Source organism: Triturus cristatus, chromosome 11 (assembly GCF_964204655.1).
Source record: "Triturus cristatus chromosome 11, aTriCri1.1, whole genome shotgun sequence".
NCBI classification, from domain to species: Eukaryota; Metazoa; Chordata; class Amphibia; order Caudata; family Salamandridae; genus Triturus; species Triturus cristatus.
Window position 1 is genome coordinate 271,077,926 of NC_140594.1, and position 12,776 is coordinate 271,090,701.

The 12,776-nt window shown below is 45.7% G+C and overlaps 1 protein-coding gene across 2 annotated transcripts in view; it reads left to right on the top strand.

Annotated features, from left to right (window-relative positions):
- The window catches only part of SMTN (smoothelin), a 981,050-nt gene that overhangs the window by 342,628 nt on the left and 625,646 nt on the right, over nt 1-12,776 (top strand). For both annotated transcript variants that reach the window (XM_085636208.1, XM_085636207.1), the window contains exons 5-6: nt 7,586-7,664; nt 7,779-7,873. In XM_085636208.1, coding sequence (XP_085492334.1) covers nt 7,586-7,664; nt 7,779-7,873 — 174 coding nt within the window. The remainder of the gene's footprint in view (nt 1-7,585; nt 7,665-7,778; nt 7,874-12,776) is intronic.

The following is a 12,776-nucleotide window of genomic DNA, read 5'->3' on the forward strand; positions in this document are numbered from 1 at the left end:
GACTGTATTTACTGTCTTTATCCGGACCATCAAGCGAAAGGCTGTAAGGTATGTCGTACCTTTTCAAGTAAAACCCTGAGGGATCGTGAAGGGCGCCTTGTGATATGGCTTCAGAAGCTAAAGGCCAGAAAGGAGGTTATGTCCAGTGACAGTGATGAGGCATCCTCCTCTACATCAAGGAGATCTCGGAAAAGAAGAAGATCTCCTCATACTCATTCCTCAGAGGAACGTCCTAAGAAGGCCCTCAAAAAGACCACTCAAGGGTCTTCTGGGCGCAGTCCCTCAAAATCTCCTCAGCCTAGAGAAAAGGAGTGTAAGGGACATGCTTCGGGGGGAAAACCCACAAAAAAGACGAGTACTGAGCCGTCAAAATCACACCCTCAAGTTAAGCAATCCTGCAGGAAGCCGTCATCTATGCCTTCTGAGGTAAAATCCACAAAAACTGCAATGTCGATGGGTTCGTCGACGAAAACAATCTTCATCGTCGACGACGAAGATTGAGCTAAAGTTAACTTCCAAGAAGCCTTCACTGCCTGTTACAGTTGGCTCTCCGTCGACGGTGTTATCGTCGACGAAGGTTTCGACGCCGATAACATCAACGAAGGCGTCGACGACGACTTCTTCAGTGACGACGACAGTTTCGACGACGGGATCGTCGACGGCGACAACGACGACGGTAACTATGTCGTCGACGACGGATAAAGCATTACAGTTGGTGTCGACGGCTACATCGGCGACAATGGTGTAGATGGCGATCTCGGCGACGGGCTCATCGACGATGGAAAAAATACCAGAAAAGCTGGAAGTTACCAGGAAGAGGAGGATTACGCCAGAAATCACCTCCCCAAGCAAGATTACTCCTCTTGTGCCATCACACCTGCTGAAGAGCAGGATTCAGAAGATGATGATGATGAAGGACCCTTTGGCTATGCCAGTAACCCCTCGCAATTACATGTAAAGTGCCAAGAGGATGACTTTGAGGAGGGATACAGAGAGTACCAATATCCTCCCTAGCAACATTATCACCAGGGCTACCAGGAGGAGATGATTGGCATTCCGTCTTCGTTAATGATGGATCTGCAGTTTATGCTGGCGGACTATAGAACGAGGTTTCCACCAACTCTGGCCTCTCAAGAAATACCGTTACCTGCTCCGCATCCAGGCTCCATTCCTACTACTCCAGTTAGAAGCAGGGAGTTACTGTCAGAGCCTTCACCTAGGTCACCACAACCAGTGCATCAACAGGATCCTGTCTCCACTGATGATGACCAAGAAGAGGGAGAGATAGCAGACCCTAACAAGGAATGGGATGATTACCTTATTCCATCGCCTTCTTCTCCCTCACCAGTACCTATTGATTCTCCGCCGGAATACATTGGCGGGTTCCATAATTTGATGGAGAGAGCTGCAAAGAGGTTTGATATTCCGATGTCAACAGCACAAACGGAGTGTTTCTTGTATGATTTTAAAGAACCATACCAGGAGTCAGTTCGGGCTATTCCGATCGTTATCCATGTGTGGGAAGAAGGCCTGAAGATCATGAAGACACCGGCGACAGTCACACCTGTGCTCGCCAGACTGGAAAAGAAGCATAAAGCTCCTTTAGACGTTCCAGCTTGTTTAGTAGGCCATCCCAAACCGGATTCGGTTATATCCCAAGCGGCACAACAGAAATCAAAAAATCCGTCCTCTCCTATTACAACACTTCCCGACAGAGAGGGTAGGCGCTTGGATAATGCAGGGAAAAGGTTTTCGTCCAGGTCTGCTCTTCTAGTTAAAGCTGCTAATGCCCTTGCCATTCTGGGCAGGTACGATAGACAAATGTGGTGTGACCGGACACCTTACATAGACCTCATCCCTGAGGATAGTAGACAAGAGGTCAAGAAGATCCTTCAAGAAGGAGAAAGGGCTTCGGCTGAAGTCATTGATTGCGCGATGGACACCGCGACAACGGCCTTCAGATCGCTTGGGGGAGCGGCTGTGCTATGCCGTCAGGGATGGTTGAGAGTTACAGCTTTTAGACCAGTGGTCCAAAATAAGATTCTGGGTCTTCCCTTCAATGGGGGAAGACTTGTTTCGGAAACATGTGGATGATGCGCTTCAAAGTATCAAGAAGGATACGGATTCCGCAAAGGCCCTAGGAACACTACAGTACCGCAAGGTGCCCTTTTGGGGGGCCAGAGGTAGAGGCCAAGCATCATATAGAGGACAATACCAACAGGGCAGATACCCCTCTTATTCAACATCTTCTCAGCCATACTGACAGCAGTATGGTCAACGACAGGCAGGGGGCTATACAAAATCTGCCCCAAGAAGAAGAGGAGTTAATCAAGGAAAGGACAATTCCAGAAGACAATGACAACCTTCAGGATCTGGCTACATATATTCCTCCCCCTCCACAAGTTCCCCTGGGTGGAAGAATTGCTTCTCATTTTCATCATTGGAAGAAAATAACTATGGACCGATGGGTCCTCAATATAATACAATTCTGATATACTCTAGAGTTCCTTCAGATTCCCCCTTGTACTCCTCCGACACGTCAAGAAATCAGGCATCTACATCTGATGCATCGGTAGATTCGGGCAATGCTCCGAAAGGGAGCAATAGAACCGGTGCCGATCTCCCAGACAGGATGGGGATTTTATTTCCCAGACACTTGCAAAAAGAAATGGTCTTTCAGTACGCCGTTACAAGTCACTACTAGGAACAATGTCTTATTGTATCCCCCTCGTTCCTTTCTGGCGATTGAAAATGCGTCTGTTACAGGAACAGCTGGATCAGCAATGGCGCCAGGCAGAGGGATCCTTCGACGACATTGTGAAGATCACACCGGCCATGGTTCAAGCAGTAGCGTGGTGGGCCAAAAAACGAAACATTTCAGTGGGTCTTTCCTTCCTTACCAAACCAGCTCCGCTGGTGATTCCCACCGATGCATCCCTGGAAGGGTGGGGAGCATTCCTTCAGGACCTTCAGGTCAGTGGTCGTTGGAAGTTGCAAGAACAACTACTTCACATCAATTTGCTAGAGCTCAGAGCAGTGGGCTTAGCATTGTTGGCTTTCCTGCCGAGGATACAAGGATCTGCTGTACTAATCAGGACAGACAACACAACAGCAATGCATTATCTCAACAAACAGGGAGGTACAAGATCACTCTTCCGGTCTCAGGAAGCACAAAAAATTGGGAATGGGCTGTTCAACACGGAGTATCACTAAAAGCAGAACATCTTCCAGGGGATCAGAATATCAAAGCGGACACTCTGAGCAGGCTAAAATCAACCTGCCACAAGTGGGAGATGAACCAGGATATCCTAGAAAGCATCTTCCTAACATGGAGAGAACCGACAGTGGACCTCTTCGCGACGGCTCAGAACAAAAAATGCCGGTTCTTCGCAAGTTGGCTTCACCAACGGGGATCTTGGGGGAATGCGTTTTTGATGGCATGGTCAGGCGTCTTTGCCTACGCCTTTCTTCCGATGCCACGCGTTCTTACAAAGATCAAGAAGGAACTGTGCAAAATAATACTGATACCCCCATGGTGGCCCAGACAATACTGGTTCACGGAGCTGCTTCTACTGTCAGAGGTTCATCCGATTTGCCTTCAACCGATACCGTCACTCTTGACGATGTCCTAGGGACAAGCGCTTCATCCAGATCCGAAATCACTACGCTTAGTGGCCTGGCTCCTGAATTTCAACATCTAGGTATTTCATCGGAATGCAGAGATATATTATCAAAGACCAGAGCGGAGAGTACAAACAGAACTTATAGGATGAAATGGAAGAGGTTCTGTTTATGGTGCCAAAAGTTTAAGATTCATCCTTTGAACTCAGCAGCTCATGAAATTATCTCATATATTCTGCTGTTGGCAAAATCTGGTTTAGCCCATTCTATTAAAGTGCATCTCGCCGCTATATCACGATATTGAAGAACTTCCTCAGGACCATCGTTGTGGTCCGAAAGAATCATCAAACAATTCATGAAAGGATTATTTCGAACTTTTCCTCCAATAAAACCTCCTCCACCTCTCTGGCAGTTGAACATCGTACTATCTCAATTAATGAAGCAGCCCTTCTAACCAATTCACAGGGTGGATCTAAAATTCCTATTGTGGAAGGTAGCTCTTCTCATAGCGCTCACTTCAGCCAGGAGAGTTGGGGAGATGCAGGCTCTCACTATACAGGAACCTTTCTTGCAGTTTAAGGAGGACAGGATTGTGCTCAGGACTAATCCAAAATTCATACCAAAAGCGCCGACCGACTTTCATCTGAATGAACCGCTGAGTCTTAAGAGATTTTTCCCTCAACCGGCAACGGCGGCGGAAAAAGCTCTCCACTCACTAGATGTTCAGCGCTGTCTTAAGTTCTACTTGCAAAAAACAAGACCTTTCCTCAAGTCTTCACAACTGTTTGTATCTTATAGTACACCCAGGAAGTGTTTTCCTTTATCCAAAAGGGGAATTGCTCGATGGATTTCAAGTGCAATACAATATTGTCATCAGGCGGCTAGGAAGCCGTTGAATGCAGGTGTTCATGCTCATTCTACGAGAGCAGTGTCCACCTCCACTGCTTTGTTTGCTGGAATACCTATCCAGGATATCTGCAGGGAGGCTACCTGGAAGAGTACACACACCTTCACTAGGCATTACTGCCTGGATGCGGCTGCTGAGAAGGATGTGGCAGTGGGACAAGCAGTGCTGAGAAACCTTTTCTAGTGACGGTGAGCCCTCTTTACCATCCCTCCTTCCTTTATTAGTTACATATGCACATTTTATTGTTATGTGTTGTGATATATGCAATTTTGAAAGATTCAGTATATATGTATATAATGTGCAATTTTCAATGTATATACGTTGCCTGGTTCCAGGTCTTAGGCTTGGAAAAATGAGCTATGATTTACTGCTCGCTATTCTGATTCAGGCATGTGAATCTATGAAAGCTCTAATACTGGAGTAAGAAAACAAGTTACTAACTGTAGTTCTCCAGTATTCGAAACTTTCAAAGATTCACATGCGACCCACCCTCCTCTCCTGAGAGGCTCACCTTTGGATTTGGCACAAAAAAAATGTCTAAGGCACAAGTGCTGGAAAATCTGCGTGTCAAAAGGTTCTCTCAGTAGTGTTCTAGAGGGTGAGAGGTTCTGATTGGTTCAGGGACCTTACAGCCTTTAGCTTGATGGTCCGGATAAAGACAGTAAATACAGTCCGCATGAGGGTCATCAGTGTAGAGCCTCTTCTTGGAACAGGTGGCACAGGCTCTAAATTAACCTTTTTTCTCCTTTCCAGACATTCTCAGAAGAATGAACTAGTAGGCAGCAATGAAGAATACATATACAGATGAAATTCACAGAACAAAGTTCTCAATATTGAGTATAAAGAGTAGATTGTGAGCAGAGCTCAAAGGAGACTCCCTAGCACAACGTGCGGTAGAAAATCTGAGGGGCAAAAGGTTCTCTCAGGAGTGTTGTAGAGGGTGATAGGTTCTGATTGGTTCAGGGACAATTTTGGTCTCTTTTACATAACGAAGGTTATGGGTTGCCAAAGGGAAATGGGCCTAGGCCTCTTTTCAGATTGCTATTTATCTAAGCATTGATTTTTTTATATTCCGGAGACTCCCGTCTCGACGACGGGAAATGATTCATGCATGTGAATCTATGAAAGCTTCCAATACTGGAGAACTACAGTTACAGGTAAGTAACTTGTTTTCTTGTACACTAGCTGGTGTGTCACTTGTATTTAGTCTTTGCATGAGCCACTGCACCATTGCTTTGCTTGGATTTAGAGTTGCATGCCTCAGGGTATTATTTTTTGTTTTCTATTTGTGGGTACAGTAGAGGACGCCTAGTGCTGCTGTTGCAGGCCTGTGATCTCATCAATAGAATGTTGCTGCAGAGGAGAAGAGAATGTTAGGCAGTTGAGATTGGGGGGTGAGGAGAGGAGTCTTGAGTTGGACCAGAGGAAAGGAGGCCAGGAGACCCACTTTTACAGGTAACCCTGAGAGAATCCGAGGTGCAGATGGCTCCTGAGGTAGCCTCCGTTTGGAGTTGCCTGTTTCAGTCTGATCTTGAAAGATTTCTGAATCAACAGTCTGGTTTTTGTGAACCATCCTCCTTCATTGGGGATTAATTCTGAGGTAAGTAGTGTTTCAGGTGAACTCCCAGGATTCCGCCATTTGAGCGGAGTCATTGAGTTGCTGGCCTGTAACTGATCCGTATCCTACTCGAGTGTGACTTGGAATTACGGTATTTGATGAGAGTGTGAAAGAGAAAGAACATAGGACCCAGTAGAAACCACCTGTTTAAGCCCATCGACCTCTAAACCCACCACCGACCTGGGGATATATTACTTATTCAAAGGATAATAGGTTGATCACCATTACCTGATGACTATCATTTAATTTATTTAGAAGGAAATCTTAATGGCCAAAGGATTTGGTAAATATTGGGTCCAGCAGGGACACTGACTTATATGTTCAGCTGCTTTTAAAAGATGCAAGTTACATAAAATGGTGTTACACCCAAGAAATTGAATGGACAGTTGTGTATTGCAACGCACTGGCTCTACTTTTTCAGCAGTAGCATCTTGCAAACTGGGAAAATGTAATGTCCATATTTAGTTAGAACTGAGCAAAGAGAGGACAGTTAATGTACTGGCTATATAAAAGAGCACCGTACTTCACCTGATGTGGCAGTGTGTCGTTTGTATTGCTTGCCCATATACTCTCCTGGATTTTCCAAATAATTCAGCTTCACTTATCTTTAGTTGTATAGCTGAGTGAGTGACAAGCCTTGTCCTGTTAATCGCACTGCAGCACCAGTACCGATAAAAGGGAAGGGTCAATTTCACAGTCGGTGTTAGTAACCCGCTGGGCGCAGCGCCCATGCAACTGAATTGAAACGAGTAAGGACCCTGTTGCTCTTGCCATTCGGACTTGACTGGGTGTAGTTACACTGTAGAGGGCAGAAAGGTAATTACTTAATGTTACCAGTTAGCTGGGTCTGGTGGCTAAGTGGACTAATGCATCCGCTGTAGGGGCCTGTGTTTGACCTCATGGTCACAGGTTTTTAAATCCCGGCGGGTCCACTCAACCTTTCATCCTTCTGGGATCGATAAAATGAGCACTATTGAGCTGGGGGTAACAATAAACATGTTATTCAGCGCCAAGATACCCATCGGAGTGAACGTGCGCTTTACAAATACACGTTGTGTTAGAACTCGTGGGACCTGAAACGCTGCACTCAGAAGGACCCTCGGGAACACCAGTAGTATTTACAAGTATTCACTGGTTCATTCACCTTCACCAGCAATTATGACGATGAGAGTTCACACAGTTTCTGGGTAGCGCGCACAGACAGACGCACAGACGCACGCACACGCACACACACACACACACCAGATATATGTTAAAGAATCTCAAATTCCTTTCGCCATCAAGGACCCAGGTGGTAATGTTTTTGGGTGGTCTTGAGTGCATTACACCTGTGTAATCCGTTTTCTTCAGTCCTAGCCAGCAGGTTTCCTGTTTCATCACAAATGGCATGTGTTGTTGTAAGATTTGTATTTGCTAATGGTGACTGTGGTCCCTTGCAGCTACGCACAGCCCACGAATACGAGGAGAGGAAGCTGATCCGGGCTGCTATCCGCAAGCTTCGAAACGAAGAAATTGAAGGTCAGTGATGCCTTTACACACACTGCTCGAGAGGCTCTTTCCCTTGCTCCTGACCCGTGTCACCGTAGAGGTGAACTCTTGCTATTTATTAACGAAAGCTTTTCATTCTTCTAGCGATTTCCTCCATTGTTGGCCGCAGCAGAGAGCGTGATGTTGATAAGGGGGCTCACAGAAAACAAGAGAATTACGCTGACTGTTCCTCGTCGTTGGTGAGTGCGAGAATAAATGGCCTGTAAATGCCGTTGGAAGAGCTTCGTAATGGACTGGAGTCTTGGCTGTTTCGAAGGGCTTGTCGCAGACTTTGAAGAAGTCAAATTGTCTGCCTCATTGTTTTCTACTTTGTGTTCCTTGGTTTTTACCCACCTTAGTGTCCCCACTTGCCTTCCTATCTCACTTTTCCTCCTGTAGGTGCCCTCTGTTCCTAAGGGTTTCTCCTACTTACAAGTCCCAAGTGTCTCCAGTTTGACCTTTTATCGCCCCCCCCCTCTTTCTCGTGTTAACCAAAACACTATCACCTATTTATATCCGGTCTGAAAACTTTCTCATCTGTAGCCCCATCTCTTTTCCTGTTCACCCTCTCACATGCTTATATTCCTTTACTTGTTTTCAGAGCATTATTCAGTGCTAACGTGTCCTCCTTCAGAGTGCTTTGAGACTCTGAATATAGCAGGAGGAAAATAAGGAATCAAGTCTTAAAATTACCTTTGTTACCTTTTCGGGATAACTATTATATGTAATTTTCAACCTTTCTACATCTTTTTAATTCCCGACGTGGCACTATAATGCTTTATTGAGACGCTTCTTCATTATATGTACTGTCTATCAGCCTCAAGGTTTACCACAAATCCTCCCCTCCCCACTCTCTCTTTCTCTTGTCCCCCCCCCCACACACACGTGTGTGTATTTGTGCATAAATATAGCAATAAAAAGTATTCAGCACATTTCAGGAGTTCAACTTTTACTATTAAGAAGTAAAAGCAGGTTATCAACCTCACTGCCTTTGCCACAGTCTTTGTGTTTGAGCCGTGACAAAAATCGTCTTAATGCCACCATGTAAATAAGGTCAATTCTGCCCATAACGAAAAATGATTGGTATGTCGCCTATTTGTATACTTTTATGGTTGTAAAAGACCGAATAAAGTTTCTGTTGAACTGAACTGAACTGGATAAGTGCATGCTTTCTTAGAAGTCCATGTTGGACTTCAAGTTTCTTACCACTAATCCCAAGTTAACCTCCACCAGATCATTAAAGTCATGATAGACCAATACCACGAGATATGAGGGTACATCCTGCAGTCAATCAATCCCACATGGGGGTACAACTCGTAGGTCCAGCTGCATATTTCTGCTCCACCCCTTATTCCGGGCACCTCCCCATTTACCCTTATTTGCACCTCCTATGACCTTTCCGCTTCTTGTATTTATATGCTTATGCACTATGCATTCTGACTTAATAATGGTGTACTGATCAGTCTTGAGAAAGCCCTTGGTGGGATAGCCATATGGGCGAAACATGCGTAGGCTGTTTATTTCTTGAGCTACCTTTGTTTACCTATTCTCAAAACTAATAAAATGATGAATCTTTATGCATCAACTTTGGAATTTGGAGATTTTAGTCCAAGAACCTAGGTATAATCGGTAGGAGCTGTCCCCTCATTGACATTTGTCTGTAACAGGTCTTTCTTGCTTGCTGTAGCTGTCAGCGAGTTTCCTCGTTGTGTTGTAGAGTTCTTTCAAGTTTCCATAGTTTTTTGCTTCCTATGCTTCTGTGGCAAGACCATTGATGAATCTTTGCTTGTCTGCTCTTAAGCTTCTCATTGCTTCCTTGTTGGTTTTGGTGTATTCACCTTGAGCTTTTGCTTTTTCTGGTCTTGTTCGGTTGGTGTTGCCTGCAGCTTTCTTTTCCTTTCTAATGGAAGTCGCCGAATATATCAGAGGCACTCTGGACCCTGGGAAAAGGCTGTGCTTCTAGCTCGTCCCCAATCTGTCGGACAGGTGGGTAAGCCTTGAACTCGCTAGCCTCCTTCTTCGAGGCTAGAGGACAAGAAATATGGGTTCCGCCTTTTTCTTGAAGATCCAGTAAGTTGACAGTGGGGGTTCCTCAAATCTCTTTCTCAGAGCCCTAGACTATTCAATGTTTACCTTACCCCTCTAGCCCAGTTAGCAGAAGGCTGGGGGGAGGGGGGGGAGGCGAAGTGATCTCATACACTGGTGATACTCAGCTGTTGTTCTCCTGTGGGAGGGAGAAGAGATTGAAGGAAAGTCCATCTAAACCTGCCTTACAGCTGTATTTCCCTGGATGACCACCAAACTAAACTTCTTCGGTCTAAACATCCCGGAAACATTGCAGATTTTTGGCGTAATAACGCCCTAGCCCAAGCCCACATGCGGGGACAGTTAAGAACTTGGGTGTCATATTCAACAAATACCTATCCTTCAAACCACAAATCAAGTCTGTGGTAGGTACATGTTTCGGGCTACTGCGTATACAAAACAAATTTGTGCGTTTCCTTTCATTTTTGCAAGGAAGTCGGTTCTCCCAAGTGCTTATAACCTCTGGGATGGACTATAGAAATGCCCTTTATTTGGGGCTTCCTGACTAGTTGCTCAACAGACTTCAGGTGGTCCATTATATGGCAGCCTGCATTCTCCTTAGCCTGCTTCTGAGAACATACGTGTCCCCACACCTACGTGTCCCTTCACTGGCCCCCAATAAGGAAGAGAATCCTCTTTAAAACACTAGTTTTGGTCCACAAAGTACTTCATCATACAGGTGTAGATTACCTTACAACAAAAGTCAGCTTTTACATCCCCTCTAGAAACCTGCTGTTTGCTAATAGCCTTCTGGCTCGGATCCCAAAGATCCGCAGCATTAGGACTGAAGGACAGACCCTCTTCTTTCTTGGGCCATCGTCATGGAACACACTCTCTCTTGTGTTACACTCAGTGGATGCGATCTCACCGTTCAAGGAAATGCTGAAAACCTGACTTTTTAAACAAGAAAAGACGGTCCCACTGTATTCTGTGAGGTGGCCGATAAGCGCAGCGCCGAGGCTCTCCTTTGCGTATCTGTGCGCTTTACAAGTCGCATTTAGTTAATTCATTCATCCGTCTTATCAATCTACCCATCTAACCATTTTTTTAATTTTTATTTATTTATTGAGTTTTCAACAAGGAAAAAGAACATAAGTCTGCTCAATCCAGACTCACAATGTGACAACACTTAGCCAATATGGAAGAAGCATTGTGTCCACAGTAGCTTACATAGTTCATGTCCATTTTGCAACTGTTTAGCTACTAGCCGTATCACACAGGAGCCATGTGCATAATACCATCTATATGCTACACATTCCTCACAGTTTCCCTCCACCCACACCCATACCCATCATACAGTTGGGTGTGTGATCTCTAGGACTTCAGTGCTTTCCCCTGCCTCTTCCGCTGCAGCAGATTGTTCCTGTAGGTATGCTCGCAGAGGCTCCCAAATGTCTCGAGGGCGAGACGTGAGTGGCATCAGATCTGCATACACTGTCAGCTGTTCCTGGCAGAATATAAGGTCTTGTAGCCAATCCTTAAACTTGGGTGCCCTTCCCCTCCCCCATTTACAGGCCACTTTGCGTTTAGCTAGGAGTAAGCCTAGCGATATGTACCTTTTGAAGGGCGCTTCGAGGTCTTTGGTGTACACCAGTAGTGTGATGAGAGTGGTGTTAGTTATGTGAATTCCTGTCATCTGGCTGAGAGCTTCAATTACCGTGTCTCAATATGTTTTGATGGAAGCGCATTCCCATGCGAAGTGTAAAAAAAAAATCATCTCCCTCTCTCCCGCAGTTCTCGTTCTCCCTGAGCCTAAATCGGAATAGTCTTACTGGAGTGTAATAGAAGCGGTGGAGGTACTTGAAGTGTATTATGCGCAGTCTACTGCTGGCCGAGATTCGCCCCGTTTTCTGGCAGCAAAATGTCCATTGGTCATCGGTGAGAGGGGTATCCAAGTCAGCAACCCATCTGGGCCGCGCGGTTTGGGAAGTGTGTGGGCCATCTGCTTGCGTGGCTCGGTACAGCGGCGATACTACATGCGCCGGGGTGGACCGTTGTAGTAAAGCGTGTAGTGGGGCCAAAGTAGGGGACTCGGTTGTAAAGTCAGGGGTGGCAGACTTGACATCATGGCGGAGCATTACATACTTAAAGAGCTCCCTAGTGGTGGGTTGGCAATCTTAAAAAAATTGTTCTCCTGTGCGAAATGTCCCTTCTTCATATAATGCCCCCCAGGTTTGAATGTCGAATTTACGGAGCATTTATCGACAACTTCCCTCCCTCGTGACTGGGATGTCCAATCTGCCTGGTAATGGCAATAGTGGAGAGTATATTGTGTCCACTTTCATGCGATTAGCTATTGCCCTCCATGCTCTATTTGTGCATTCAACTGTGGTTGGATCTGCACTTTTAGGATTAGTAGATGCACTTATATATGCTGAGTACTGAGTCGGCACCATGGTCCAGTGTTCTACTGCGAGGTGTGGCATGTACGGTGGTGGATGTATCCAGTATACCGCGAAGTGGGATTGGGTGCACCAGAAATATAGTTCCATGTCCGGTAATCCTCCCTTATCAAAGGGTAGGGTCAGTGCCTCCCACCTCAGCCTGGGCTGTTGGCCCCCCAAAGTCAGCTGGATAAGGTGCGATTTGAGGGCTTTGGAGAAGGATGTGCTGGGCGCATGAGGAATATTAGTGAAGAGATAGAGCAGCTTTGAAGGGATGACCATTTTGATCAGCGCCACCCAGCCTGCTAGTGAAAGAGGCATTGCTATCCATCTCTTGATGGAATCTGTTAGTCTGACCAGTGCTTTGCCATTATTGACCCTCATGAGGTCTTCCCTGTCTCTAGTTATTAGTATCCCAAGGTATTTTACTTCATCCTCACACCAGGTTAAGGGGAAGTCTGGGATGTATCTCTTGACCGCATCTGTGAGGGGGAAGATTTGGGACTTGCTCCAGTTGATATTGACCCCCGAATACCTTCAAACTGTAGAAATGCCCGCAATATCAGGTTCAGACTCTCCCCGGGATCACATAAATATAATGTAAATTCGTCAGCATACAGGGAGATTAGGATTT